This window comes from Arachis hypogaea, chromosome 8 (assembly GCF_003086295.3).
Source record: "Arachis hypogaea cultivar Tifrunner chromosome 8, arahy.Tifrunner.gnm2.J5K5, whole genome shotgun sequence".
In the NCBI taxonomy this organism is placed as follows: domain Eukaryota; kingdom Viridiplantae; phylum Streptophyta; class Magnoliopsida; order Fabales; family Fabaceae; genus Arachis; species Arachis hypogaea.
The window spans coordinates 45,455,294-45,481,798 of NC_092043.1; the positions used below are offsets into that span (position 1 = coordinate 45,455,294).

The 26,505-nt window shown below is 32.8% G+C and overlaps 3 protein-coding genes across 5 annotated transcripts; 1 reads left to right on the forward strand and 2 right to left on the reverse strand.

Annotated features, from left to right (window-relative positions):
- Positions 1-5,095: 5,095 nt before the first annotated feature.
- LOC112707771 (uncharacterized) lies at positions 5,096-7,916 on the forward strand. 3 transcript variants are annotated; one of them, XM_025759714.3, is made up of 3 exons: positions 5,096-5,384; positions 5,512-5,840; positions 7,654-7,916. In XM_025759714.3, the coding sequence occupies exons 2-3, from the start codon at positions 5,604-5,606 to the stop codon at positions 7,834-7,836; spliced, it is 420 nt and encodes a 139-aa protein (XP_025615499.1). In that variant the 5' UTR covers positions 5,096-5,384; positions 5,512-5,603; the 3' UTR covers positions 7,837-7,916. The 3 variants fall into 3 exon arrangements, 2 of the variants coding, with proteins under 2 accessions (XP_025615499.1, XP_025615497.1); XR_011864897.1 differs by lacking the exon at positions 5,096-5,384 and adding an exon at positions 6,879-7,158 and having other exon boundaries at positions 5,391-5,840; XM_025759712.3 differs by lacking the exon at positions 5,096-5,384 and having other exon boundaries at positions 5,392-5,840.
- A 1,255-nt stretch (positions 7,917-9,171) lies between these two features.
- Positions 9,172-9,674, reverse strand: LOC112707772 (uncharacterized). Its single transcript, XM_025759715.3, has one exon. The coding sequence runs from the start codon at positions 9,585-9,587 to the stop codon at positions 9,387-9,389; it is 201 nt and encodes a 66-aa protein (XP_025615500.1). The 5' UTR covers positions 9,588-9,674; the 3' UTR covers positions 9,172-9,386.
- Positions 9,675-15,741: 6,067 nt separating this feature from the next.
- Positions 15,742-16,839, reverse strand: LOC112707773 (F-box protein AFR). Its single transcript, XM_025759716.2, has one exon. The coding sequence runs from the start codon at positions 16,837-16,839 to the stop codon at positions 15,742-15,744; it is 1,098 nt and encodes a 365-aa protein (XP_025615501.1).
- Positions 16,840-26,505: the final 9,666 nt, after the last annotated feature.

Genomic DNA, 26,505 nt, shown 5'->3' on the forward strand with positions numbered 1-26,505 from the left:
AATATTATTATTATTATTATTATTATTATTATTATTATTATTATTATTATTAGAAATTATTTTACAAAAAATTCAAAGTTAAAATCATTTGATATTTTTGTATTTAATATAATCAAAAGATGTACTATTTTAAAAAATATGTTTGTATTAAAAAATATATATTTAATATAAATCCAAATTAAAATCTTTTCTTTTAATACATATTTTTTAATATAAACATATATTTTTTTTATATATAAAATATTTTTTGATTATATTAAATACAAAAATATCAAATAATTTTAACCTTAAATTTTTTGTAAAATAATCTCTAATAATTTTATTATTATTATTATTGTTGTTGTTGACTGACTATATATATATATATATATATATATATATATATAAGAATTTAGTGAATAAATTTATCATTATTTTTGTCTAAAAAATATAGTACAATATTATTGTGTAATTAATAATAATAATTATTTTATTTTATTTTATTTTTGGACGGAGAACTATTATTTCTATTAGAGAAAAAGTTGGGGATTGATTTGTACATTAGTTTTTCTTAGGGACTAAAATGTCCGTTTTTAAAATTTTTGGGAACTGGATAATTACTCTGCCAAAAATGAACTGGGGACTGATTTGTTTGCCGGAGTAAAACTTTGGGAATTGATCTGTGTATTAATTTTTTTTGAGGACTAAAATGTCCGATTCTAAAATCCTTGGAGACTGATTTGGGTAATTACTCTAATTTTTTTAAGCTAGCGAAATATCTTCAAATATTTATTTTACCAGTGAAATATGTTAAAATATAAATGTCATTAAAATTTTTTTTGATTGGATTTAAATAAAATATTAAAATAAAACTAATAAGAAATTAAATGTTTTATTAGTTTTAGTTTCAATTTAGAAAAATTGGGCTTTTACAAACTTATAAAGTTTAAGTGAAACAATTAATACTTTTTTAAAAGTTCATTTAAATCAATCTTTTAATTTATTAGCATTTAAAAAATTGTTATTGGAGCTTCGGATTTTGGGGAAAAAAAAGGCAAACATATAATCTTTGAATATATAGCATAAGAACTGAAATTTAGAATTATTCATAATTTAAAATAATAGAAAGTTATCATTTTTTTGGTTGCGCACGGTATCCCTCAACTCAACAGGTCAATCATTAATCCGTCGCAGAGCTCCATTTAAAAATCTGCCACTGCCCAATAGATTATAGAAAGTTGTCATTAAGAAATGTCAACATACATGTTGTTATTAATGTGTAAAATAATTACATGAAGCCAGCAAAATACCCTAATAATTGATAAATGCGTAAATATGAGGTTTTGAATAAAAATGTAAATAATGAAATTTTTATTTAAATAAAAAAAGCCTTTGAATTTGTGGACCTCCAATATTCTCTGTTATATAAGGTATAAGTACTGAGAAACAAAAGAATATTACATTGGATCCGAAGTTCCAATTTTTTCCCCATACATTTGTCAAAATCTACATCAACCAAAAATATCATACCTCCACACCAATTGTCTGTCATAATAATGTTATTTCAACATACACATTTTGTTCATTCATTATTATTAAAGAAAAAAAAATTGCCAATTATTTTAAAATACTTAAAGATGATTAAAAAAAAGTCAAAATAGCATACTTATTTTCATGAATATTCCATATTGATTCATGAGGCTATTTTCTTGATCAATAGTGTTAGATTAACAATTTTTTTCTTTTTTTTTTTTTACAACTATGACTTTAAAATTTTTTATATTTGCATTGGTAATCTAAAAATATATTTATAATGCAAATATGAAAAGGCATGCGTCAGGATATTCAACGGTTTATCTTCAAATTCCAAATCTTAATTATACAATAATTATATTAGAATATTTTTTTATCTAAAATTAATCCGTTACGAATCTCAATTTTATTTAAAAATTTTGTGATTCGTCAATTTTAATCGACTAAATTGAAGATCTCAAAAGTGGGAAAGAGGCATCAATTAGAAGGGATATGATATGATAGGATAAGATATGATAAAGGGGGTGAAAGTAGGAAAAGGCAAATGAAGAGAGAAACCTCGTCATTGTTCAAATATTCGGAAGTATGTAGGATAAGACTTTGACAAGATCTTGGTGGTGGAGAAGAGAGAGGGGACCACATTGTTTGTGTGTGTGTGGTTTCTACACTTTGTTTCATTTGCAAGCATGTTATTATATCATCTGCCACTTGCAACTGGCAACAAACAAATCATTGTGATCCCTTATACAAAAAAGTCTTTGTATTTCAATACAGTGCCATAACTTCAGAAAATTTTTGGGGTAAAAATTTTTACCACAAATTATATTATAGTATTTTTATTAAAATGAAATTTATTAATATAATTAATTTTAAATTTATCACTAATATTTTTTTGGCGTTCAATTTATCTGTTTGGTGATTGGATACCAAATAGATCAGGTGAGTAGAATGGGTAAGTAAAAAAGAGGGGAATCTGGACCTGGTTGATGACGAATGGACGGATCTTTTGGATTGTGTGGTGGATAGTGAAAAGTTGAGACCTCACGACCTTCTGAGCTGCAGTGTTGGAAAGGGGGAGCCACCTGCAAAAAAGACTCCGACGCTCAAGTCAGAATCCGTACAGATGGCAGTAAAGGTGAGTGGATAGTGACGTACCGTGGGAGAGGGGTAGGGCCCTCCCCTTTTATACTCTGTGTCCTAGGGCGGGTCCCACGGGAATGTTTGGCACCTTCTAGGAAATTTCCCCCTCCCAGCTGTCATGAGCGCTGTTGGAGGAGAGGGAAGGTCCGGGAGCTCCCGTCAGGTCGGTTGCCAGCAATTCGCCGGGTCGGCCGTTCGGGCCAGGGCGCTGCATCAAGCGGGCCGGGCCGGAACAGTACCCCCAACGCGCCAGCTAGGGTTGTGAGCACCGTGGGTGGCGCGTTATGTTTTGGTTATCTCGTCGTTGGGTCAATTTGCTATCAATCGTGGTAGGGGCGTGCCCCCTACGCGCGAGTGAGGCTCGTCACTTCGAAGGAACGCCCTTTGTCGCCTCGTTCTTTGCGCCGAGCGTTTAATGCTCTTAATGGTTGATTCAAACCTTGCGTGTAATGTCCACCTTGCCCTTGCCTTTCGAGCTCCCAAGCGTAAATTATCATTTCAGCTTTCTCATGCCTTTTGCGTTTCAGTTTCTAACCCCCACTATTACCACATTTTCCTCATTTCCATTCTACATTCTCTGAGGCCGTTTGCTGTGAATTGCTTGCTTCCTCCTAACTCCTTTGGGATTCCCCAACCTCTCTTGATCATCTTCATTATTCTGGTAAGTGCCTTCTCTTCCCCTGTTTCTGCATTTTTTCTTGCGTTCATGTTACTTTCCTTTGGCTTGGCTTTGTTTATGTTATGTGTATTTTGTTGGATTGCATGCCTGATTCAGACCAACGCTAGGTAGATACTAGGGGGTTGCCATAGTAGGTTTTCTGGTTTTTTAGGCCTTTAGCTTTCATTGGACTGTAGATTACAGTAGATTTAACTTTTGTTTAACAGCGAATAGGTAAAATGTAGTTTCTGGTGTTAGTCTCGATTTTTCAACCTCACAGACTGATTCTGAGTGGTGCCCCCACTGTAGGTATGGCCCAACGTCCTGTCGCAAGGGTTCCTGTCGCGAGAGCGACTGTAGATCGGTACGCCTGGGTGACCTCGGACGTGAAGAACACCCCTCGCAGATGACCTTAGAGGAACTCACGGAGTTCTGTGAAGTGAATTATCTCTGCGGGGGAGGTCCCGAGGAGGCGAACTATGAGGTGTTTGTTCCCAATAACCAGGAACGGATATGCCATCTGAACCTGCACATTCCCCGGATCGCCGATTGGATCTGGATGTACAAAACTATGTTCACCAATTTGGGGATTCGTATTCCCTTTTCCCCCTTTCAAATGACGCTGCTAAACCGGTGTGACGTGGTGCCGTCTCAGCTTCACCTAAACAGCTGGGCCTCTATCCGCTGTTTCAAGATGGTCTGCGAGTATCTAGAGTTACCGGCCTCAGTGAAAGTGTTCTTATTTCTTTTTATCCTAACAAATCCTTCAAAAGAGGGAAGAGCCAAGAAGGGATTCATGAAGGATCTTTGGCCTGTTTGAGTTATTTTTTGTAAGTTTTTTTTAATGTCTTTTATATTTCTTTACAAATTCTGTACTTTATATTCATGTAGTTTATTTTTCTTGCAAATTTTTTTTTTTTTACATTTTAGGTTTCATTTTTAAATGCCTTTATATTCTTTTGTAGCATTTTCATATTCAATAAAAGTTTCTTTACATTTAAAACATTCAATTTGCAAATCAGACTAATTTTTAATTTTTAATTTATTAGTTTGTTTTTACAAAAAAGTTTGTGTTCTGGGGTGTGCCAAATGGGTCGGAAACTCTGGCTTCTAGGGAGTGCAGCTGGGGCTGGATCAGGGTTGAGGTCTTGGTGAGCCGACGATTCGAAGAGTAGGGGGTGTGCCACTTGCAAGGACTCCAACGCCCAAATAAAGGTTCGTACGAAGAGGTAACAATTATGGTGAAAAGGAGTGACGTACCTCTGGGAGGGGTAAAGCCCTCCCCATATATAGCCTGTACTAGGGCGTGTCCCATATGAGCAGGCGCAGCTTCCAGGAAGTTTTCCTTTTCCAGCTGGTTGACTTCACGTGGACGGAGAGGTGACGCGCGGGTCATTTCTCGGCCCGGGCAGAGAACACGGTCGGGTCGACGGTTTGTCCTGACTCGAGATCCTACTTGGTTAGGCTGGGTCAGAACAGTTTATTTTTTTGTCAATGATAAAATAAAAGACATTGATGCATGTTAAACTGATATTTACCAAAAAAAAAATATATTTTACTATCAAAAATTAGATATTAAGCAACAGTTAAAACTCATTTATATTGGGGTGTGAAAAATCTGCATATCAAATTCTACCGGGATTTGATTTTGACCATTAAATTTTTCATAAATTTAATCCAATGATTCCAATCACATAATGAATAAAAAATATAAAAAATACTAAAAAAAACAGAAAATACTTGAGTTGACTTTAGACATATCCGTTCTAATTTCTAAGTATTATGAGTATTACACTTAAGCAAAGGGAATCTTTGGCAAAAGATTATGAGTAAGTACAACAAAACCAAACCCAAAAATCCTTCCCAAATCCAAGTATAAAGTACCCTTTTTTCCCAATCTAAATCCAGTCCTAAAATACCTTGTTGCTACGTCCTTCTAACAGGGTAACACTCTCACTTAAATAAAATCCAACTTTTTCCCTTGTAACTAAACCAAATAAAACAGTAAAACCGCAACTAAAATCATTTCCTCATTACCATCTCCCTCGCAGGCTCGCAGAATCGTAGCTCCAAGGTAATTAAGTTTCATTATTGTGTAATTAGTCACTTCTTCATTGTTATGAATTGAATCTATTCTCTTCAAATATCAATGGCTTTCACAATCTCATTCCCTATGTTTCGTTTCCTCCTCACACCATCAGCTTCTTCAATCTCAACTTCCACGGCTATTAGGGTTCCACATTTACGCGCGCCCACGCTCTCCACTCGCCCCACTCTACTAAGCTCCAACTCAATGAGTCAACCCCTCGCCGATTCCCAAACCATCGCCAATCAGACCCAATCGCCGTCGGAAAACGCTGAAGTGGTGCTGCAGTACGTGGTGCTCCGGCGGGACCTGATCGACACGTGGCCGCTTGGTAGTGTGGTGACGCAGGGTTGCCATGCTTCTGTTTCCGCCGTTTGGTCCAACAAAGACGATCCTTTAACTATCGATTATTGCAGCCCCGAGAAAATCGATTCCATGCACAAGGTAATGCCTTTTCTCTTTTTTATTTTATTTTTTAAATTTAGTGAATGAAATGTTTAACCAGCAACATCTAGGCAAGTATGAGAAGATTATGTCATTTGAGTTATAGTTCATTGACGTGTGTTTTTTTACCCCTTATTTTGTTGCTGATTCATAATGTTAATTTATCAAATTGCTAAATTTGGTCGAACACTAATGCGCTCCGGCGAAAGTAAAGAGGACAGGTCTATCTGGATCCTAAACTCTAAATTCTAATCCTTAAACTCTAAATCTAAATCATTGACATAAAATATAAACAATAGATAGCTAGGATTTGTTTAATTAACAAGGAGTGCACCATTCCTTACTAATCCTTACTTAGTGAGGAGCATTTAAGGAAGCGCTTGTTATTGTTGGTTACATAATTCCCATTTTGAAATTTAAAATTAAAGCAGCATTGTTGGGATGTTACATATTGTGAGCTTTGTATTTGTGTTTTTGATGAACTTGGACAATGTGGAGTTCCAAATATTGGTGGGGTTATTATTGCTTATAGAAAGGTGTTTTGCAAGGTTGACATGCTTGTGTTTGATGAATAGAAAGTTTTCAAAATTCCAGGTCAGTTTTTCCCCCAGTGAGATGCCTATAAGCCAATGAGAGATTGGTTACTGTACTCAATGGCGGATACTTGGTTGTGGAAAATTAAAAAAGGACAATTGTAAAGTAGGAAAGTGAGGCACTAATCTCTTAGTTTCCAAATCTGTGAATTACACCTCATATATACATATGTTGCCATTGTTAGCACATAATGGTAGCTAAAAGAAGATGCAGTAAATGCTGAAAATACAAGATTTCTTATCCTTGCTGACTATTGAGAATCGCATTGCTACATGATGATTGAGGGTATTGAAGTAGCTAAGAGTGTGCTGACAACTTCCTAAATAACAAAATTTTTGTTAGATGCTATTGCAGGCTCTTATGATGAGGAAATATGATATGTAATATAATCTAATAGAAGGCACTGTTTTATAACTTGGTGTTTGATACACTTTATTATCTTAGGTCCATAAATGTGAGGGTACGTTGTTTGTCTATCCAACAGCGTTGCGCAACTCTCATAAAACTCCCATTTTCTCCTTGGACAACACTCTTCTTTGTCCCCCGTAATGTCTATGCCGTCTACACTGTCCTTTGTCGTCACCACGAGCCACCAACCACCACGATCTCCACTGTTCTCCCACCCTCATCCAAGTGCTACCACATGCTGTCCACAACTACGGCCACCTTCCTCTGCTTTCTTTTCTGGTTCCTCCTTCCTGTCCTCCGAAACATCCGTGAGAAGGTTATTGTGAACTTGTGGTCAGAGTCTTTGCAACAGCTTTGATTTCGACCAAATTTCTATAAAAAAAGGAAAGGAATTGAGTTTGGTTATAATGTAAATCCACGGATTTACAAAATCAATTCAATTATTTTTTCAATCCATTTTAAACAAAGAATTTGATTTTGAAATCAAACCAATTCCAATTCCATTGTGTTCCAAACACTCACTTAGTGTGACTGCAAAGTTGAAAGGAGAAATATGACAAGAAACATCACACAAGTGTTAATTCGCAAAGCAAATCCTCTATTCTATTGTATTTTGTATACTTCATCTGTCAATATGGTATGTTCAGGACTGAGGAGTCAGTTAATGTAGCATATATATTGTGCTTCATGATTTGTTATTTGATACTAGCTAGCTTCATTGTATTAGAGTTATCTACTTATCTATAAAGTTGCATCTATATGGATATCATTCATATTAAGTTAATCTGGCTACTGAACATCAATTGTGTAGGTCACACTTGAAGTAAAGGGAGAAGCGCAGATTAAGAACTTGTCTGAGAAGCTCACATCTGGTGGAATCATTCACAAAATGTGGATTGAACAACCTGAAAACATACCTACATGCCTTGCCACAAAACCATACCCTAAATCAGTTGTATCTTCATATTTTAAGAAGTTAAAGCTCTGTAAGTGATTTCATGTTTGAATATAACCGTTTGTATTTTCTCATTTGGGATTTTGATGGAAAAAGAGAACGATGTTTTGGTTTTGGTATACTTATTTGGTAATGGTAGAAAGATAAAAAAAAATGCACTCAATATTTTCAACAAAATAATGCCAGATGAACAACTATTCTTGTACCATCATTATACAACCATGGTATTGAAAGTTTTTATATTTAAGCTTTCTAACTCTTAAATATTGCTTGCAAAATGTGTGGAAAGTCCAGAGTGGTTTTGATATGATGAATGTGGGTAAATATTGCATGGTTAAATTTGATAAGAAAGCAGATAGTTAATAGAGATGGCCAGCACACTTAGGTAGTGTTTGTTCCCAAAGACTGCGACTGAAAACTAAGATTCGGTATTGCGTTTGGTGGTCAGAAATTAGAACTAAAATTTCAGTCCTAAAATTCAAAATTCTAGTCCTTTCAATACTTCTAAAAAAATGAGGACATAGGATATTGAAATTTTATTGACAGAAATTAAAATTTTAATATTTTTTTAAAATATTTTTATTTAATTTTTTAAATTTTAATTTTACATATTTATTTTAAATTTAACATAATAGTGAGACATAAATTTTTTAATATATTTTATACTAAATATAATATAAAAACTTAATTTAATCTGTATCTTTTAGTTTCTGTCACCCTTCCAAACACAATAATGTGGGATACTACAAGTTTTGCACGAATCTAAACTTGTTGCATGATGGGCAAGTTTAGATCCAACTCCACACAAATATTTTGCAAACTTGTGGCAACCCACTTTTTCTGTGATTATTATTGGTTTCCCTTACACGATAGTCTTGAGAGTACACGAATGAAAGTATGCAAGATAAGGTTGAAGAAATCCCCACTCGCATCTCATTTCGTCTTTTCTCGTTGAATAATTCGATTCAAATATCTAAACGTCATTTCATCAATCATTTGGTGTGTGATTGAGTGGCTAGGGAAATAATATACGGAAATGGGTACATGAAGAAATCAAAGAACAAAGATGGTTGAAGATGTTTGTATGAGAGTGTATTTGATAGAAAGTTATAAGAGAGGCAGAGAAAAATTGGCAAATTCGTCACTCACCCACCACCACTCCGGTAGTTTCTTTAAGCTTCACTCATTTAGTTTGTTCTCATACTTTACAATCGAATTTCTGTCATTTAGCTCAATTCTCAACACAAATAGAAAACCCTAATATGATTTTTTTTTAATTATTATAATACTACTTAAACTGTTCTCTTTAAATCGTAAATTGCCGAGCATGTTTATTAACAAAAAGATGAATATAATCAAGTTACCCGGGGCATGTTTATGCAATGATCAACATTTAAATTCAGTGTACCTTTTGTTTTTACTAATATTTTTTAACTGTAGTTCTGTAAAGAGTCCATCAGTTTGAAACACTGATTCCTTAAACGGATAACATAGAAAGGGGATTAATTACAACTACATGAAAATCAAAGGGTTAAAAGAAAAAGAAAAAGAAAAAACTTGTATATATATGATAGCAGAATTAGTTAATACTACTGAAGAACAAGGCGTCTGGTACAGAGAGTACAATAATACCTTGTCTTAGTCTTAAGATAAAAAGGCACAAAACAAAACCTCCACTGGCTTTCAACGTCCATAGCTTGAATCATCCCTCCACAGTAAGGGCATGACCCTGCTGCCGGGTGCCTTGACACCACTCTCTCATCTTCATCGCACACAAACACTATACACATCTCTCTCTCTCTCTCTCTCAACTCTAAACCAAAACTTCAACTATAGTTGTTCTCTTCTTTTTCATTTCATTTCATTTTCTTCACCGCCACACTTACGTCACCATCCCTCATAAATAAAGCTGGGTTAATTATTTATTTAATATTTTCTCTAATGTCAATATCTTTTTTTTTTCAATCTTTATTTTTATTATTTAGCTGAGATCCATTAAAGGATTGTCAGTGCACAAGATAGGATTTAAACTCTCAGACACTTGTTTAAATAAACAAGTGAGGTGACCACTCAACTAATTCAAATTATTTTTTTTACTATTTATTTTTATCTTATCTTGCTACCAAAGCCACGAAAAAAAATTGCCCTTAGTCACAATAAATGAATTAATACATTCCAAAACAGGCTAAAAAATATGAATCTAATTTTTTTTTTTTGGTATTTAATATGAATCTAAATTTGATATGATGTCTCAAAATAAAATGTGATCTAAGAATATGGGTTTTAGACTTTTTGTAGATGTTTAGTTTATTTATTTTTTCTCTTTTGCTTCTTGTAATATTTGAGAAATCGTTTTGTCATATGTAAAAAGCAGACTAACCTAGACACAGGATAATGATTAACCTTAGAACTCATACCAGCATAAAAATAATTCAATTGAAAAATATCTAATTTTCTTAAACTTCTTTCTCATTTATTTTTTTATTTAATTTACACTAAGCACGAAATGCCTTTTAATTATATTGTTAAGAATTTTGTTTAACAATGTCTATTTAAAAAAAAAAAAACATTTCATGTTGTATTAGTTAATATTTTCCAATTCAATTTTTTCTAGCAGTTTCTATTAACATGTATAACTGTTTATAATTTACTACATCCAAAAAAAAAATTTAATAAGTCGTAAAGGAGAATAAACATGCTACTTTGCTGTTGCTATTTGCTAGTGCGGCTACTTGCTTTTTCAAGGAAACTTTTAAATCTAAATGCAATTGCACTTCCAACTTCCAAGTATTCACTTAGAATTTCTTAGGTGGTAAGGAAATAAGGATTTAATTTAGCGAAAATGGCGAATTAAAATTTGTATTGTAGTGCGAAATGTGCTATGGTCGAGGAAATGCGTAATGAGAATCAATTCCCTATATTTTTCTTTTTCTAATGCGTTTTGTATTTTAGTTTTATAGATTTTTAGATGAAGATGGAATGAGATGCCGTTTTTGATAAATTCCGAATTCTTTTATTTAGTGATTATAAAAAGGTTGGAGAATTAACTTTTTTGAGTTAATAATTAAGTAATATTTCCTTTTATTTTAATTTCTCTTTCTCTTTTTTTTTTTAATTTTTGCTCATTCACTGTTTTATGATTAATTGTTAGCTAAAAGAAGTTAGTTTTCTAACAAAATTATATATATAAACGCACTAATTTGGTGGCAAGGAACACCCACATCACAACAAGATGCAAGAATAAAAAATAAATAAATAAATAAACGAATTAAAAGGAGAAAAATAGGCAAAAGAAGAAAAGATAAGAGTCAAAATGACTGAATCTATAGACGCTATAATAGAGACACAATAGTTTTTCTCTTTTAAATTTGAACTGGTGAATGATTTTGGTAATAATAATATACATGAGGTCGTCTTAAATTTTAACTATATTATATGGATTAATTATTTTCTTGAAAAAAAAATATATAAAATAATGCTTAAATATACACAAATATATAATAATTAATTTAATAACTAATTTGTGTTATTTACGAAGTATTTTTACCTAAGTAATTCTTTTTGAGACTAATGGGTTTTAAATAATTCTTCTGCGCAAATATATTCTTTGTCACTTTACGCTCTTTTTTTATGGGCCTGCCTCAAGTTTATAAAAAGAATATGCATCTCTTCGGATTCAAAAATGAAATAGAAATAAAAAAGATTTTATAATAAATGAAAAACTACGAATTTTTTGTTTTATTTTCGACGAAATAATAATAATAATTATTGAAATGTTTATATCTTTTGTTAAGCTCTTTCTATATATACGAATTCTTCTTATTCATTTGAATATATGAATATAAATATATATTCAAGTGAATAAATAATTTAAACCATTCGAGCTAAAATTGATTATTGTTCCTATACAGTTCGAACTATTTATGGCGTATTATAGTTGATGGTTATTTAGAAATCTCATCGCTATTCCAGAACCGTACATGAGATTTTCGCCTCATACGGCTCCTCGCGAATAAAACAATTACAAAAATGGATTTAACCAATACCAATAAAAAAATATACCGTATATACATATATTTAATGAATAATTGAATCACGAAGTTTTTTTATTTTAATATTTCATAGAATTGATTGATCAATTGGAAATTAGTATAGGTACTCAATCATGTAAACCATCACGGACTCTAAATAATACCCTTATCCTATTCTTAGTGTTGATTAGGCCCAACCCAAAAGTTAAGTTGGCAATAAACTAATTTTTGAACATCCTTAACACCAAAAGAAAAAGAACATTCTAAGTCCCAGACAAAAATCACAAAGAATATTCTAATTCAAGCTAGATTGAAAACGCACGCAAGCCTTAGTTCAGTGTTTATCACTCTTATTTTGATAATCTCACTTTTTTTTTTTTATACAAATTCATACAAAATACAATAAAAAAAATTAATGTGAGAAATGGCATAATAAAAGTAAGAGGGGTATTGTCATTTCCTTTCAATTTATACCGTACCTTTTTAATATATTTAATATAATCATACAATAATCGTTTATGAGTTAATCTAATTCTTTTGGATAAATATCTTATCCAATGTTGACTTTTTTTTTTTCCAAGAAACAAAACGGATCTTGATCATCCTGAAATTTTAATTAGATTTTTATTCATCTATAAAATTGTACAAATTAATCCTTATTCTCAATTAATAACGTATTCAATAAAATCTAATGTATCATGTCACAATGTTAGGTGTCAATATCAATTTGTTAAAAGACTAAAAATTTTTTCGCCAAAATTAAAACGTCGTCACGTAGGCTTAACTACCCTTCTCAAGTTCACACAATCACACTAGTCTCTAAAAGAGACCAGAGAAAAGAGAACTAATTCACCTCCTATGTCTAAGCTCGTGCTTTTGAGTTCGTCTCTACCTATTTAGTTCTTCTGTCTGCAACTGCATCGTTTGTCACTTGCATCTTCTTTCTCGGCTGTTTTGCCCACACTTTTGAGTCTGCTTCTCTTTAGCCGTCCTGTTTCTGATTTGTTCTTTTTTCTATTTTCTCTAATTAGTTCTTTTAGTTAATTTTTACTAATGTGTTTGTGCAGATAAAAGATTTTAAGTTTTTGGTGTTAATAGCTTCGAAAGTAAGAACAAATATAATAGGCAAATAGTTAGAGATTTAGAATTATAGTAATTTGTCTTATGGTTCAAGGTGTGAAAACTGGAATTATGTCTTTGTTGAGTAAGAAAAGGAGAGATGAAATTAATGAACAGAAGCAGTTTCAGGAAAGAGGTAGTTGTTAGCAATAGCGGCGCGAAAGACGGTACGGACGCCGAGGATCTTGGTGACACCGGAAAAATTTGGGGTGAGCACGAGAGGGAGAAAAAGATTAGGAAAAGAGAACCACGGTGGTTGTGGCTGCTAGTGGCGAAATAGAGGGAGAAGATAGTAGTTTCAAAAATGACGCGATGGAGGAAGAAAAAAAGAAAAGGAGGAAGAAGAAGAAGAAAAGAGAGGTGGTTCGACGATGGTAGTGCCACAGTGATGGTCGTGAAGGTAAAGCTCGATGACGATGGTGATTGGTTGAAGAGAAAGCAGAAGAGGAAGAAAAGGGGGAAGAAGAGGAGAAGAGAATAATAGGAGAGGTTTTTTTTGCTATGAGAGAGTTTTTAGTCCCTCTAACAAATTTGTATTAACATCTAACACTGTGACATGATACATCAAATCTTACTAACAAATTGATATTAACATCTAACACTGTGATATAATTGTTTTGTCGATTTTTAGCAAATCGATGGTAGTTCGATATCTAGTGGTCTATAAGTGAAACCTACTCCTCTTTGCAGGTACTAGTTTTCTAAAAGTGCATCAAAGTGTCTTCGGTTAGATGAGAATTGGGAATAAAGATAAATTAAAATTTATAAATTAAGGAAAGAAATGAAAAAGTAAAGTTTCCGAAAAGGAAACATACTGAAAATAGAAAGGTTTGCGTTGAAATTGAAAGAAAGCAGTAAAATGCCTTCGACTGGATCAAAGGGCTTTGACATGAAAATCTAAAATGCGGGAATGTAAATTGGACAATGAAAATAAAGAATACTTGAAAGATAAATTTACTTGAAAAATAAAGTTTATAAAAAGATAAATTGAAAGAATGAAAAGATGGAAGGAACTCTACAGAAAAGTTACTCAATTGCACACTCAGGAATTTCCTGGAATGTGAGTGTGCTCGAGTGTTTTTCTGAGTTAAAGTTCCAACCCTTATTCTCTAAGACTTCCTAGTATTTATAATCTACTTTTGGTAATTAATAATTAATTATAATTAATTACAAAATCACAGCCTTGAATGCATACTCCTTGATAACCGTTCCCGCTTTTTGGCTATAAACGTTTCCGATGATTTCCTCGCGTAATGGGAGCCTTTGACTTCTCCACTATCATAACTGCTCGATCCACTTATTCGAATGTCTTGTTCGATTGCCTGTCTCGAATATCTTGTTCGATTGGACTTGTTCGATTTAAAAAAGGACTTTGAAATCGAATCTGTGTCGAATACTTCTATCTAATACTTGCACGTGTATTTTTTCAAAAAAAACTGCTAAAATCTTTGACTTTTTACTACTTTAAACCAACCTGTCTTTGTTTGAAAATATTTTTCGATTAACAATAACACATCAAACTTCACTGGACACATCAACTGGGAGCTTAGTTAAGATTTTAAAAAGATTAAAATATGCTTTGTGCCTTTGTATATCGAAAAAAAGTTAAAGGCTGGATAAATATATTTTACAAAAACATTAAATTAAATTAAATTAAATTACAAAATATAATCTCAAATTCTAGATTAAATATTTTAAAATTTTATTCTTATTTTTCTTCTATACCTATATCCATGGTTATGAAAATCGAAAAAAAACCACTTTTGTATAATCAAATTAGTTGAAAATCAACCATCATATTAATTCAACTTAAATTTAGGTATATTGTTGAAAATAAAAAAATATTTAATAATAAATAAATCAATCAAATCAGATCTATTTTTAAAACAATTAATCGATTTAAATATATTATTTTATCTATATCAATTAAACGTCGATTAAATCTTTGAATGATTAATATTTAATGTCTTGCACAGGAACCAATTATAAAATGGGAGCCACACGGATAAAGATGATTAAAACGTTTTTTTTAAAGATGTTTTTCAGTAATTAAAATTTAACATATATAATCGATTAAATCATGTTATTTTTTGTCAAAATTAGGTTAAACAAATTGATTTAACCAAAAAAATAATGAATCAAATCTTGAACTAATTTAAATTAATATTATTTTTTATAAAAAATTACTACAATAATACTCTTATTAGAGAGAATAATTAAATTACTTTTATATATATATATTTTAAAAATTCTAAGTCCTAATCCTACAATAGAAAAATAAAACACTAAAATTTAAGATTATCAAAATTAATATATATATAATAGAAATATTTTAGTCATTTTTTATAATAGGGTATTGTAATCATTTTTTATAAAAAAAATAATATTAATTTAGACCAATTCAAAATTTGATTCATTATTTTTCAGTCAGATCAATTTACCTAGTTTAATTTTGACAAAAATAACACAATTTAATTGATTATATGTATTAAATTTTAATTATTAAAAAACATATTTATAAAAAGACGATTTTATCGTCATTATCTAAGTGACTCCCTTATAAAATATAGTAATATTATAAATAGTTAAATATGTGGAATTAGATAATCTAATTGTAATTTACTATTTTATTTAAATATTAAAAATTTAAATTTTATTTTATATATGTAACAACTCATTAATACACATCTTTAGTATGTTAAATTAGAGAATATAATGAGGAAAAAAAAAAGTGGAATTAGATACAAAGAACTTAACAAAAGCAACAAAAACATCTCTCAACGGGGCCACTACGCTAAGCATACAGCACCTGGCAATGACACGCCTCCAATTCACGAAATCCCCCAGGCGCTTCCACGACCTCCCACTTCAACTCTATACACACACTGTCGTTTCGTCCCTCTTCCTGTCGTTGTCGTTTCCCTCCTTCTCCACATAATGAAACCACGCTACCAATCGCCACATTCAACCCACACCCCGCCACGTACATCTTCCCATCCAATCCCTTCGCCTTCAACGGCCTTTTCACCTTCTCCCTCGGAAACCGCCCTCTCACCATCCGCCACGTGTCACTCCTCTCCTCGTAAACCTTCACATCCCCATCCCCGTACTCCGGGATCCTAAAAATCCTTCCCGCCACCGCAACCGCCACCCCGCTCCACCCTTCCCTCATCCCTATCCCCATTCCTTGCCACGTGTCACTTCGCGTATCGTACACCCAACCCCTCGGGATCACCGTAAACGGCCACCTCCACCCTTCCGTGACGAACACCTTCCCTTCGTTTTCCACTGCCTCAAAAGACGCAACCTCATTCTCAACCTCCACTATCGCCCCGTTCCGCCACGTGTCACTCTCCGCATCGTAGATTTTCGCGCCCAGGCTCGCGCCTCCATGAACCGCCACGATTTTTCCGTTTTCCCCCTCCTCCGCAAAGAATGTCCCCGCCAACGCCGACGACCACTGGCTCATCGCGGTGCCAAAGATAAGAGTTACAAAACGCATTGTTCCGGCTATGGTGAGGAGTTTACCGTAGAACGTGATCGGCGACGGCGGCAGCGGAAGCGTGAACCATCTAGCAGCGGCGGTAGAAGAACGCGTACGGTGGTCGAGGAGGTGGCAATAGAACTTTCTGGTTAGTTTGTGGAACGAGAAGAGGAAGAGGTAAGGGCGAGAGAGTGTTTTCTTGCATTGTTGAAACGACGGGTTAGTTATGGCTCTGTTCCATGAAGATGAAACAGCTCGTGCTAGTGATTGGCATGGGTACGGAAGATGAAGAAGACATAGCTCTGCAATTTCGTTAGGTAGCCCCGGAATCAGTGGCTCCTCTATGATATTGTTCTTGTTGTTGTTCTTGCTTTTGATCTTGGTGTTCGCGTTTTCGAGTACTGCCATTGAGAGAGAGAAAGAAAGAAATGGTTGTGGTGAGTGTTTTAAAGATGAAAAGGCGAAATATTCGGGAGGGGTGGGTCAGAGAATAAGAATAATTAGAAGCATTGGGATTAGTAATAAATAAAAAGAAGAAAAGAAAAAGGTTTACAGCGGGAATGAGGAAATTGAGAGAAGAAAGTTGTGTTCTCTCTTTCCATATATTCTTTTCTTTTTTATAATATAAATGTGTGGTGGTGTGGGGGTAGATGGATCAGAAAGGGGAGTTACAGAAGAGAGTAATAAAGGACATAAACTAGACAGTGTGTGTACACAAGTTGCGGGGGATGGATATACAGAACACGGGGAATGGGGTGTGTGCGTTTTTGTTTTTGTTTGTGCTGATCGCCAACACAAAAGTAGCAATCATTGTCTACCCAGATGGACTTTTTTGATCCCCCATTACTAGTTTATTCTTTTTTATGGAGTAAAGACCCAATCCGGTCTTTGTCCATTTTCACGAAGGACAAAGCGATCTCTTTCCAAAAAAAAGGGACACTTCGACCCTCAACCATTTTATTTTGGTACAATACGGTCCCTCTGTTAAAAAATTCATTAAATAATAATAAAATTAATTTTGTGGGAGTTTTATTTGCATTTTGTGGGAGTTTTAAACCCCTACAAAAATATTTTTAAAAATATAACTAATACACTACTACCATTATCTTTTTCATCCTCATTATTATCACTCCTACTTCTATTATTTTTATTGTGTAACTATATTTTATCATCATCATTATCTCCTATATCGTCATTATCACCAATACCAATATTATCAACATTAAAGTTCTCTTCTTTCATTTCTTATTCCATGTTATTTTTTTCCTTTAAAAGGTATTATACTATAATTATTTATATTATAATTATTTCTTTCATTTCTTATTCCATGTTAACCACCAAAAAGTCCCCAAATTATTTAAACGCTGACAAAAATACACCCGAATTTTATTATCGACAAAAATGCCTTTAAATAATTTTAAAACGCACAAAAATGCCCAACAGTAAATATATATTTTCAAAAAATACCTTAGAGATTGAATTTTGATGTAATTTTTTGCAAGCATCATTAGAAAAATGAGATATTATTATTCTTAAAATTTGATAATTTTTTACTAAGTATATATTTTGTTTGTAATTTTTTAAAAGTATTATGGGTTATTAACAAAAAAATTATAAAAAATGATATACTTAACGAAAAATCACCAAATTTTAAGTATAATAATATCTCATTGTTCTAATAATTCTTGCAAAAAATCATATCAAAATTCAATTTCTAATATATTTTTTGAGAAATACATATTTAATGTTAGATAATCTTGTAAAAAAATTAACATTAAATATGTATTTCTCAAAAAATACTTTAAAGATTGAATTTTGATATGATTTTTTGTAAGCATGATTAAAAATATAAGATATTATTATTTTTAAAATTTGATGATTTTTTGTTAAGTATATATTTTTTTGTGATTTTTTAAAAGTATTATTGGTTGTTAACAAAATAAATTATAAAAAATATATATAATTAATAAAAAATTACCAAATTTTAAGAATAATAATATCTCATTTTTATAATCATGCTTACAAAAAGTTACATTAAAATTCAATCTCTAAGGCATTTTTTAAAAATATATATTTACTGTTGGGTATTTTTGTTATGTTTTTAAATTATTTAAAAGTATTTTTGTCGATAGTAAAATTTAGGGGTATTTTTGTCAGCGTCTGAATAATTCGGGGATGTTTTTGGTGGTTAACCCATTATTTTTTTTGTGGCATCATTTTTATCAATGGTTTTTTTTCACTTAACCACCATTGATGAAGGAATTTTTTAAAAACAAATTATTAATAGTTTGTGGAGGTTTAAAACCCCCACAAAATACAAATAAAACCCCACAAAGCTAATTTTTATTATTATTTAATAATTTTTTTAACGGAGGGACCGTATTGTCCCAAAATAAAAAGGTTAAGGGTCGAAATGTCCCTTTTTTTTGGACAAGAATCGCTTTGTCCTTCGTGAAAATGGACGAGGACCGAATTGGGTGTTTATTCCTTTTTTATGTATCTACCTGGTTTTTTAAGAGATTTTTTACTTTCTATAAAATATTGTGTCAAACTCGTTATAGACATCAATTAAGGTCTTAAGGAGGGTTCAGATCATATTTAATATGTTTTTCATTAAAAAGAAAATTAATATTAAAATTTTTGGATTAAATTAATTAATTTTTTAAATGTTTTTTTATGTAATTAATATAAAAGATAATTATTTTTATTAATGTGATATTATATAATTAAATATACATACACTAATAGTGTACTAAAATTAAATTTTTATATTATATTTTAAAAATAAAAGTATCTATTATGTTATTCTTTTTTCTTTTACAAAAATATTGAGATTCAAGAGTTTCAATTTAATTAATGATTTAAGATTCATTTTTAAATTTTAATTAATGAAATAGGCAACAATTTCTCCATCATACATATTATTCCGGAAGAAGTTAAACTTGATTTGATGCTCTTTGATCCTATCAAGCAGGCAGGAGATAAAACAGGTTGGTTTTGGACAAACTCAAATACTCTCACCTACTCGACTAAAAGCGGGTATGAATGGTTATTGAAGAAGAAATTTGACTGGAATGATAATGAAAATTGGCTTTGGCTTTGGCGCTTGAGAATACCGGAAAAGATAAAATGTCTGCTCTGACTTTGCCTCAACAACGGAGTTCTCACAGCTAATTACTGCTTTCAAAGAGGTCTTGCTACTTCTGATTTTTGTCAGAGATGTTATCTTGCTCAAGAGAATATTAACCACTGCTTTAGAACTTGCCAAAAAGCCCGTCAGATTTGGATTAGCTTAAATTTGGGAATGACCGCTGAGGACTCTAGTTTGGATTTTGTGTCTTGGATTCGTTCTAACCTCAACAAAAATGAGTTTCTCTTTGCAGTGGCCTTTTGGTGGATTTGGAGGGATAGGAACAATGACATCTTCCATCAAGATGATCTATGGAATAAGGAGAAAATTGTTCGCTTGGTTAAACATGCTGTTCGAGATTTCTCTAACGTTGTTACCAACCAAAAACATATTATTCCTTCTTCTTTGAAATATAATTGGGAACCACCTCCAATGAATGTTTGTAAAGTGAACTGCGATGCAAGCGTTTTTGAAAATGAGCAATTAGCTGGCTTTGGATGTATTATTAGAGACAGCATGGGAATTTGGATAAAAGGTTGTTCTGCCAGTATACCTCTTTCTAGTGTTCTCTGTTGTGAGCTTCATGCTATTTGGAGAGGGCTTGTTATGGCTTGGGATTGCAAGTGCAAAGAGGTCATCTGTGAAACTGATAATCTTGATGCGTTTCTTCTTGTTTCGCGAGGCACAACCAGCATGATTAGGAATGACTCTGATATGCTTGACAAAATCAAAGAGATGCTCTAGCGCAATTGGACAGCTACTTTAGTTTTCATCCAGCGCACAGCAAACAGAGCGGCTGATTTAATGGCTAAGACCGGTGCTTTAAACAAGCAGGTGTATCTAGAGTGGTTACTGCCCCCTACTAATAATTTAGACATTAATATTATAGAGGAGTACTACTCTTTCTCTTAGATCTTTTTTCTTTGTGTTATGTTCAGTCACAAAAAAAAATTTATATTTCATAAGTATCAAAATAAAACTCAAAATTTATATAATGCATTTAATTTTGATACAAAATATAAAATATTTTATATATGTATTTAATTATACAATATTACATTAATAAAAATAATTATTTATATATTTACTATATAAATAGTTATAAAAAAATATAAATTATATAAAATATTTTATATATATTTAATTATACAATATTATATTAATAAAAATAATTATTTTTTATATTTATTGTATACATAGTTATAAAAAAATATGATTGAATGATTGAATAAAATATTTTATATTTTTGCTATATGATATATATTTTGTTTTTTTGAATTGGTTGATTGTGACACAAGTGGGTCTACTTTATTTTTGAAATGTGACTAGCTTATGGCCACATCTGCCGTTATCATTCACGCACATTTTGTCAATAATTTGTTTTTTTCTCTTGGTTCAAATTGGAAGTGACAATTGATAAATCACAAGGGGTAAGAATGCATAGTTCTCTCTACCCAATTTGCACCAAAAATGTGGCACTCCCACCTTGAATTTAATATGGAGCATATGGTCTGCGGCGTGGGTTTGTTCACCATCATCAATACAATAAAGACGAAAGTGAAGTTTTATATCACACCCGACAAGCCTATTATGAACATGGTAACCTTGCTTTGGGTTTACTTCCTGCTAAAGGCTTTACTACTACCATATCTAGAAAGGTATCATGACCTTTGTAGGTAATATTTATAATTAGACACCACACTTGTGTATTGTCCATAAATAGTTTTTCCCTATATATTGCTTTAGATTTTTTTTTCTTAAATAAATTTAAAAAAATTATTATTTTTAAAAATAAAAGAAAAAATTTATTTACAAAAAAATTTTATTCTTGTCCTTCACTACTAATCACCTTTTAGTTAGGCGAACTGGCCTTCTCGTCCTCAATTTACTTCATGTTCGCTGAACTGACCTCTTTACATACAATTTGTCTCTATATTTGAGAATCTTGTCGCACTTTGTCTATTTATAAAAACAGTTCTTTTACTTTTACTCATTTATTTTTTGTCTACCGATTTTTTTACTTTTCTCTGCTCATTTTTTACTGCAGCATAAAGTAAACAAATTTTTTCAAGTTTTTTTTATATTTCTATGATATTTAAGTATAAAAATAAACTTTTAGATAATATTTAATTAGATGATATTATATAGAAAGTGTATTTAGATTATAAAATGTACTATATTTAGATTAGATATTATTATATTAGAGCATATTAATTATTATTGTATTTAAGTGTAATTAGATTAGTATCATGTAATTAAAATTGTAGTTTATGAGGTAACATTTTTTTTACTTTTTAATTTTAATATGGAGACGAGAATGAAGTAGGACGGCGTTATGGAGAGTATGCATGCTTTACCTGAAAGTGGTGTCAGGGATAAACTAATCAGACTGTCCGATTTAAAAGGTACAAATAAGACCGTTCGATTTGTGTGATTCTCGCCACGTGTTGCGCATGCCTTTCTCCCCACCACAGCGGTGGTGTCCCTTATACCAACATGCCTCTTCCTGCACCAACTCACTCCCACCAAGTCACTTTCACCTTGAATTCCCACTAGCAGTCCCATTCTCTTTTTTTGTATGAAAAAAAATTACAATACCAAAGAAATAAAAATGTAAAGATGTTGATCGTTTTGAACTTTATATTATAAATTATCTTAGCCATTCTATAAGTTTATTTTTTTAATTTTTTTATATTTTAAAATTATTATTATTGTTAAAAATTTAGGAATATATATTTAAATGAAGTAAATGATATATGTTATAGAATTATTATTATTGTTAGAAATTTAGGAATATATAGGTTAAGAAATTGTTATTATTGTTAGAAATTTAAAAATATATGTTTAAATAATATGTGTGTGTAGTTAGTTAGTGAACATTTTAATTAATGATAATATTTAAATTAGAGTAATGTGATATATTAGTAAAAATACATGTTTAGAATTTTTTGTAATAATTTTAGAAATTATAATTAATTATTATGTTAAATTGTTGTATAATTTTTTGTAATAGTTTTGGAAATTTTGATTAATAATTAGGTTTTGTAAAATATAAAGTGAGTCACATCCACTTGGACAACTGGTTTATAGTGTCTGAATACTCTAATATAAGGGTAATAACTCCAGAAGACTCGATGCAATACCCGAATATCAGTAACTAAGTCATCGTCTTGATATGCAGGCATAGTCTTAAAATGGATGACTGCTGATGGCTCCTTATGACACATGACCTCAAACTATATGGGCAAAGTTTCATACGATGCTTCCCAACATCCAAATATTTTTTTCACTGACTTTTTTGCTTAGGCAACCATGCTTTTCAATAGCTGATGGTGTAATTGAACTTCGACTGCACTTCCGCAATAACTGATTTCACCTTTATTGAGGGGTCAGCCTCAACCAACGGCTTTATTGCTTCTGCAATTGTGTTCGAATCCAGTTTCGAATGATCCTGAGAAATGGTTGTTCTCGTACAAGTGTGACTACTATCATACATCCTTATAACCCAATAGTACTTTTTGCTGATCATGCTAACCCTGATAAGCCAATTACAACCTGACCCATGCAGCGTACACTTGGCATAAAATGTCAACGGCTCTGACTCATACACCCGATAGTCTACACCTCTTCGAATACTATAATCTTTCATCACCATAATAACAGCTTTCCTGTAACTGAATTCCATTCCCACAACAAATTCACCATCTGCGACAATAGAAATTTCTACCACGACAGCCATACGATAAATATTTAATACATAAATATTCAATAAGTGAAATTAAAAGTAAATAAATACTCACTACATCAATATTAATATAATTAATAAACACTAATTAAAAACATAAAGACATAAATAAATACTAATTAATAAACATTAATTAATATTTAAGGACAATTTACATAAATAAATTGAATGAAAGAAACTGTTACGCAAATATACCATTCTGAAAAATCAGACGCAAATGCAACATCCGCTATACCCTGTCGCAAATGCAACCCTGAATACACGTAATCCGCTATACCCTGTCGCAGATTACATTGAGAAGCTTAAAACACATAAACCGCTACATCTTGTAGCGGTTTATAAACAGATGGACCTAAAGCGTATTCTACTGCACCCTGTAGTAGATTATGAAGAGAGTGGAAGCTTTGAAGATGCCTATATATACCCAGCAAGTTGTGTAGAGTGTCATTTTCATTCATTCATAACTTGAAGAATGGAGAGTGAAGAGAGCTTTTTGGTGTTAGTGCACTCTTCTGGAAAAATAAAAGAGTAAGAGACACGGTGTGAAGTTTACTGATAGAAAATCACTGAGTATTTTTATCAGGTCATCTAATACACTATTGGATCTGAAGACCAGTATATTGCAGAAGTTGGACGCGTGTGGCACAAAGTGGGTGAAGAAACTGTTCTACAAAATTTCTATTGCGGTTGTGTCAACCGGCGTGCAATATGAAACATTCGTGTTGCGATCAGATGAAGATATGCAGGTGTTATTTCATTGTCGCCGGAGTTTTCTGGAAGTGAGGATACACAAGTTGTTTGCGAAGTTTGAACATGGCATCGATAGTTCTAGGGAATCGGCGCCAAACCCTCAGTCCACCATGATGGGGGGGGTGCCTCTACCTCGATGCCCATCGTTGCACTTGAGTATTTGTTGGAGTATCGGCCAACTGGTCCAGTTGGGGTATTCACCTCAGCCCATCTATCTCCATATGTTGGATGTGAGGGGGAACCGGATCGGATTGAAAATGCGATGCTAGAGGATGATTCGGATGAAGAGCCTATTGACATTGGAGGGGACAGCCATAATGATATTTCGACAAACCCAGCAACATGTCAACCACCGTCAAGTGCCGGCACACATGAGCAACCCGCACATTTTTCTACCCTGAACTTGGAAGTTGTCAGCCAAGCGCCGGAGTCAGTTCCAACCTTTAGGGGTCAAGGTTTGCACGATTAATATATTTGAGTGTATTATTTCTGTTCTGAAGGGTACACGAAATCTTTTGGTTACCGCCCTGGTGAAGTCCACATACGATCGGCTAGCGTAGTTGTTTGTGATTTGTGGTCAAACGGCAGAGGCTCAATTGGCCAGCGGTGGCAAGTTTAGCCAGTCTTTTATGAAGGCGGAGGAGCGCAACTTGAGAGACTCCAGGTGCTTCACTATCACCCTATTTGATAGACACCAGTCTGAGTATACCGTTGACGAGACGACACCGACTGGGACCTTTTCACTTGGGACGTACAAAGTTTTCTTTCAGAATTGTACATGCGACTGTGGATACTTTCAGGCTCTCTAATATCCATGTTTCCATGCGATTGCATGTTGTGCCTAGTCATGGCTTGACTGGTCTATATATGTCGACGAAGTCTACACCATGCAGAAGGTGTTCAGGGTGTACCAGATGGGTTTTGTGCCGCCAATACCAGAGGGACTTTGGCCATCTTATGATGGTCCGACTGTTATTCCAGATCCTAGCTTGAGGCCTTGTAGTGATGGGCGACTGAGGTCTACCAGAATTCGGAACAACATGGATGAGGCCGACCCTAACCGATCGAAGCGATGCGGGCTCTGCAGACAGTCTGGGCATACGCGTAGATCTTGCCCCCAGAGAGGCTCCACCGTAGTTGGTAGTTTGTAGGACTTGTAGTGTTTGTCCTTCTAGTTTTTGAATTTTATTTTCTCATGTAACGATTTACGTTTTTTGGTGTTAGTGTTAGTGCCTTGCGTGTTAGTGTTAGTGTTAGTTCCGACCTATTTGTATGACTTATGACTTATTTATTTCCTATTAGTGTTAATGGCTTGTGACTATTATATTTGTATGACTTATGTAGTAATTTATTTTGTGTTAGTATTAATGTTTGGTGGCTATTATATTTCTACGACTTAATGCTTATGACGAGTATATTTGTATAACTTCATACATTTTGCATCCCGTATTGTTACTATTATACTGGTATTTATGAATATGTTCCAAAGCTTCCATTCTCTTCATAATCCGCTACAGGGTGCAGCGGCATACGCTTTGAGCCCATCTGTTCATAAACCCTACAGGGTGTAGTGGTTTATGTGTTTTCAGCTTCTCAATGTAATCCGCGACAAGGTGTAGCGTATTACGTGTATTCAGGTTCCGCGTTAGAGTGTCGCGGATTACATATAATTAGGTTTGTTGTATTTGCGTCTGATTTTTTAGAATGTTGTATTTGTATAACAGTTTCTTTCATTCATTTTATTTATGTAAATTGCCCAATATTTAACTTAATCAATAACTAACTAAAAATATTAGTAACTAAACAAATACACAAGCAAATGCTAATTACGTAAATTATCACATGTCATGTAATTATTTGGTCACATCGATCAATATAAATTATTAAAAAATTCTAATCCTTCGTGTATACATATAGGCAATTACATACCTGCATTCGTATACTCCAAAAACTCCGAAGCATGCATGGCTTCAAAGTCAAAAACTCGCATGAAAGACGGCTCCTCAAACGGATGTTCGTTTGCGAGTGCATTTGCCACGTCAGTCACATTTGGTGCCATAGTGCCATCACCTTGATATTCGTCTCCGTCTGGGCCAACAATTCCGTAATTGCTTTCAAACTCTTTCTCACTATCACTGTTGTAATCTTCCCGTTCAATATTTCGGTCAGTTTCAAATTGTTCGAATTCAATATACAACTCAATAAACGATACCTGAACCCGACTTTCAATGTACATTAAAAACATCTCTTGAATGCTCGCTTCATCAGTTACATGTTTGGTTTGAAATTGAACGAATCCACCAAATACCGGTATGGAATATTTATATAAAATACATGATATTTTTCTTGACAACCCAGAATTTATCTTCTCACAAATCACACCTTTTAGTTCTTCGAATGAGATTGTGAATGGAATAATAATATCTAACGAATTTTCACAAATAAAATT

What these genes read in the sequence shown, in the direction of transcription:
- LOC112707771 (XM_025759712.3), top strand. Translation starts at nt 5,460, where the DNA reads ATGGCTTTCACAATCTCATTCCCTATGTTTCGTTTCCTCCTCACACCA. An exon ending in AAATCGATTCCATGCACAAG is followed by an intron (nt 5,841 to 7,653) that starts GTAATGCCTTTT and finishes TCAATTGTGTAG; the next exon opens with GTCACACTTGAAGTAAAGGG.
- LOC112707773 (XM_025759716.2), bottom strand. Translation starts at nt 16,839, where the DNA reads ATGGCAGTACTCGAAAACGCGAACACCAAGATCAAAAGCAAGAACAAC.
- LOC112707772 (XM_025759715.3), bottom strand. Translation starts at nt 9,587, where the DNA reads ATGTGTATAGTGTTTGTGTGCGATGAAGATGAGAGAGTGGTGTCAAGG.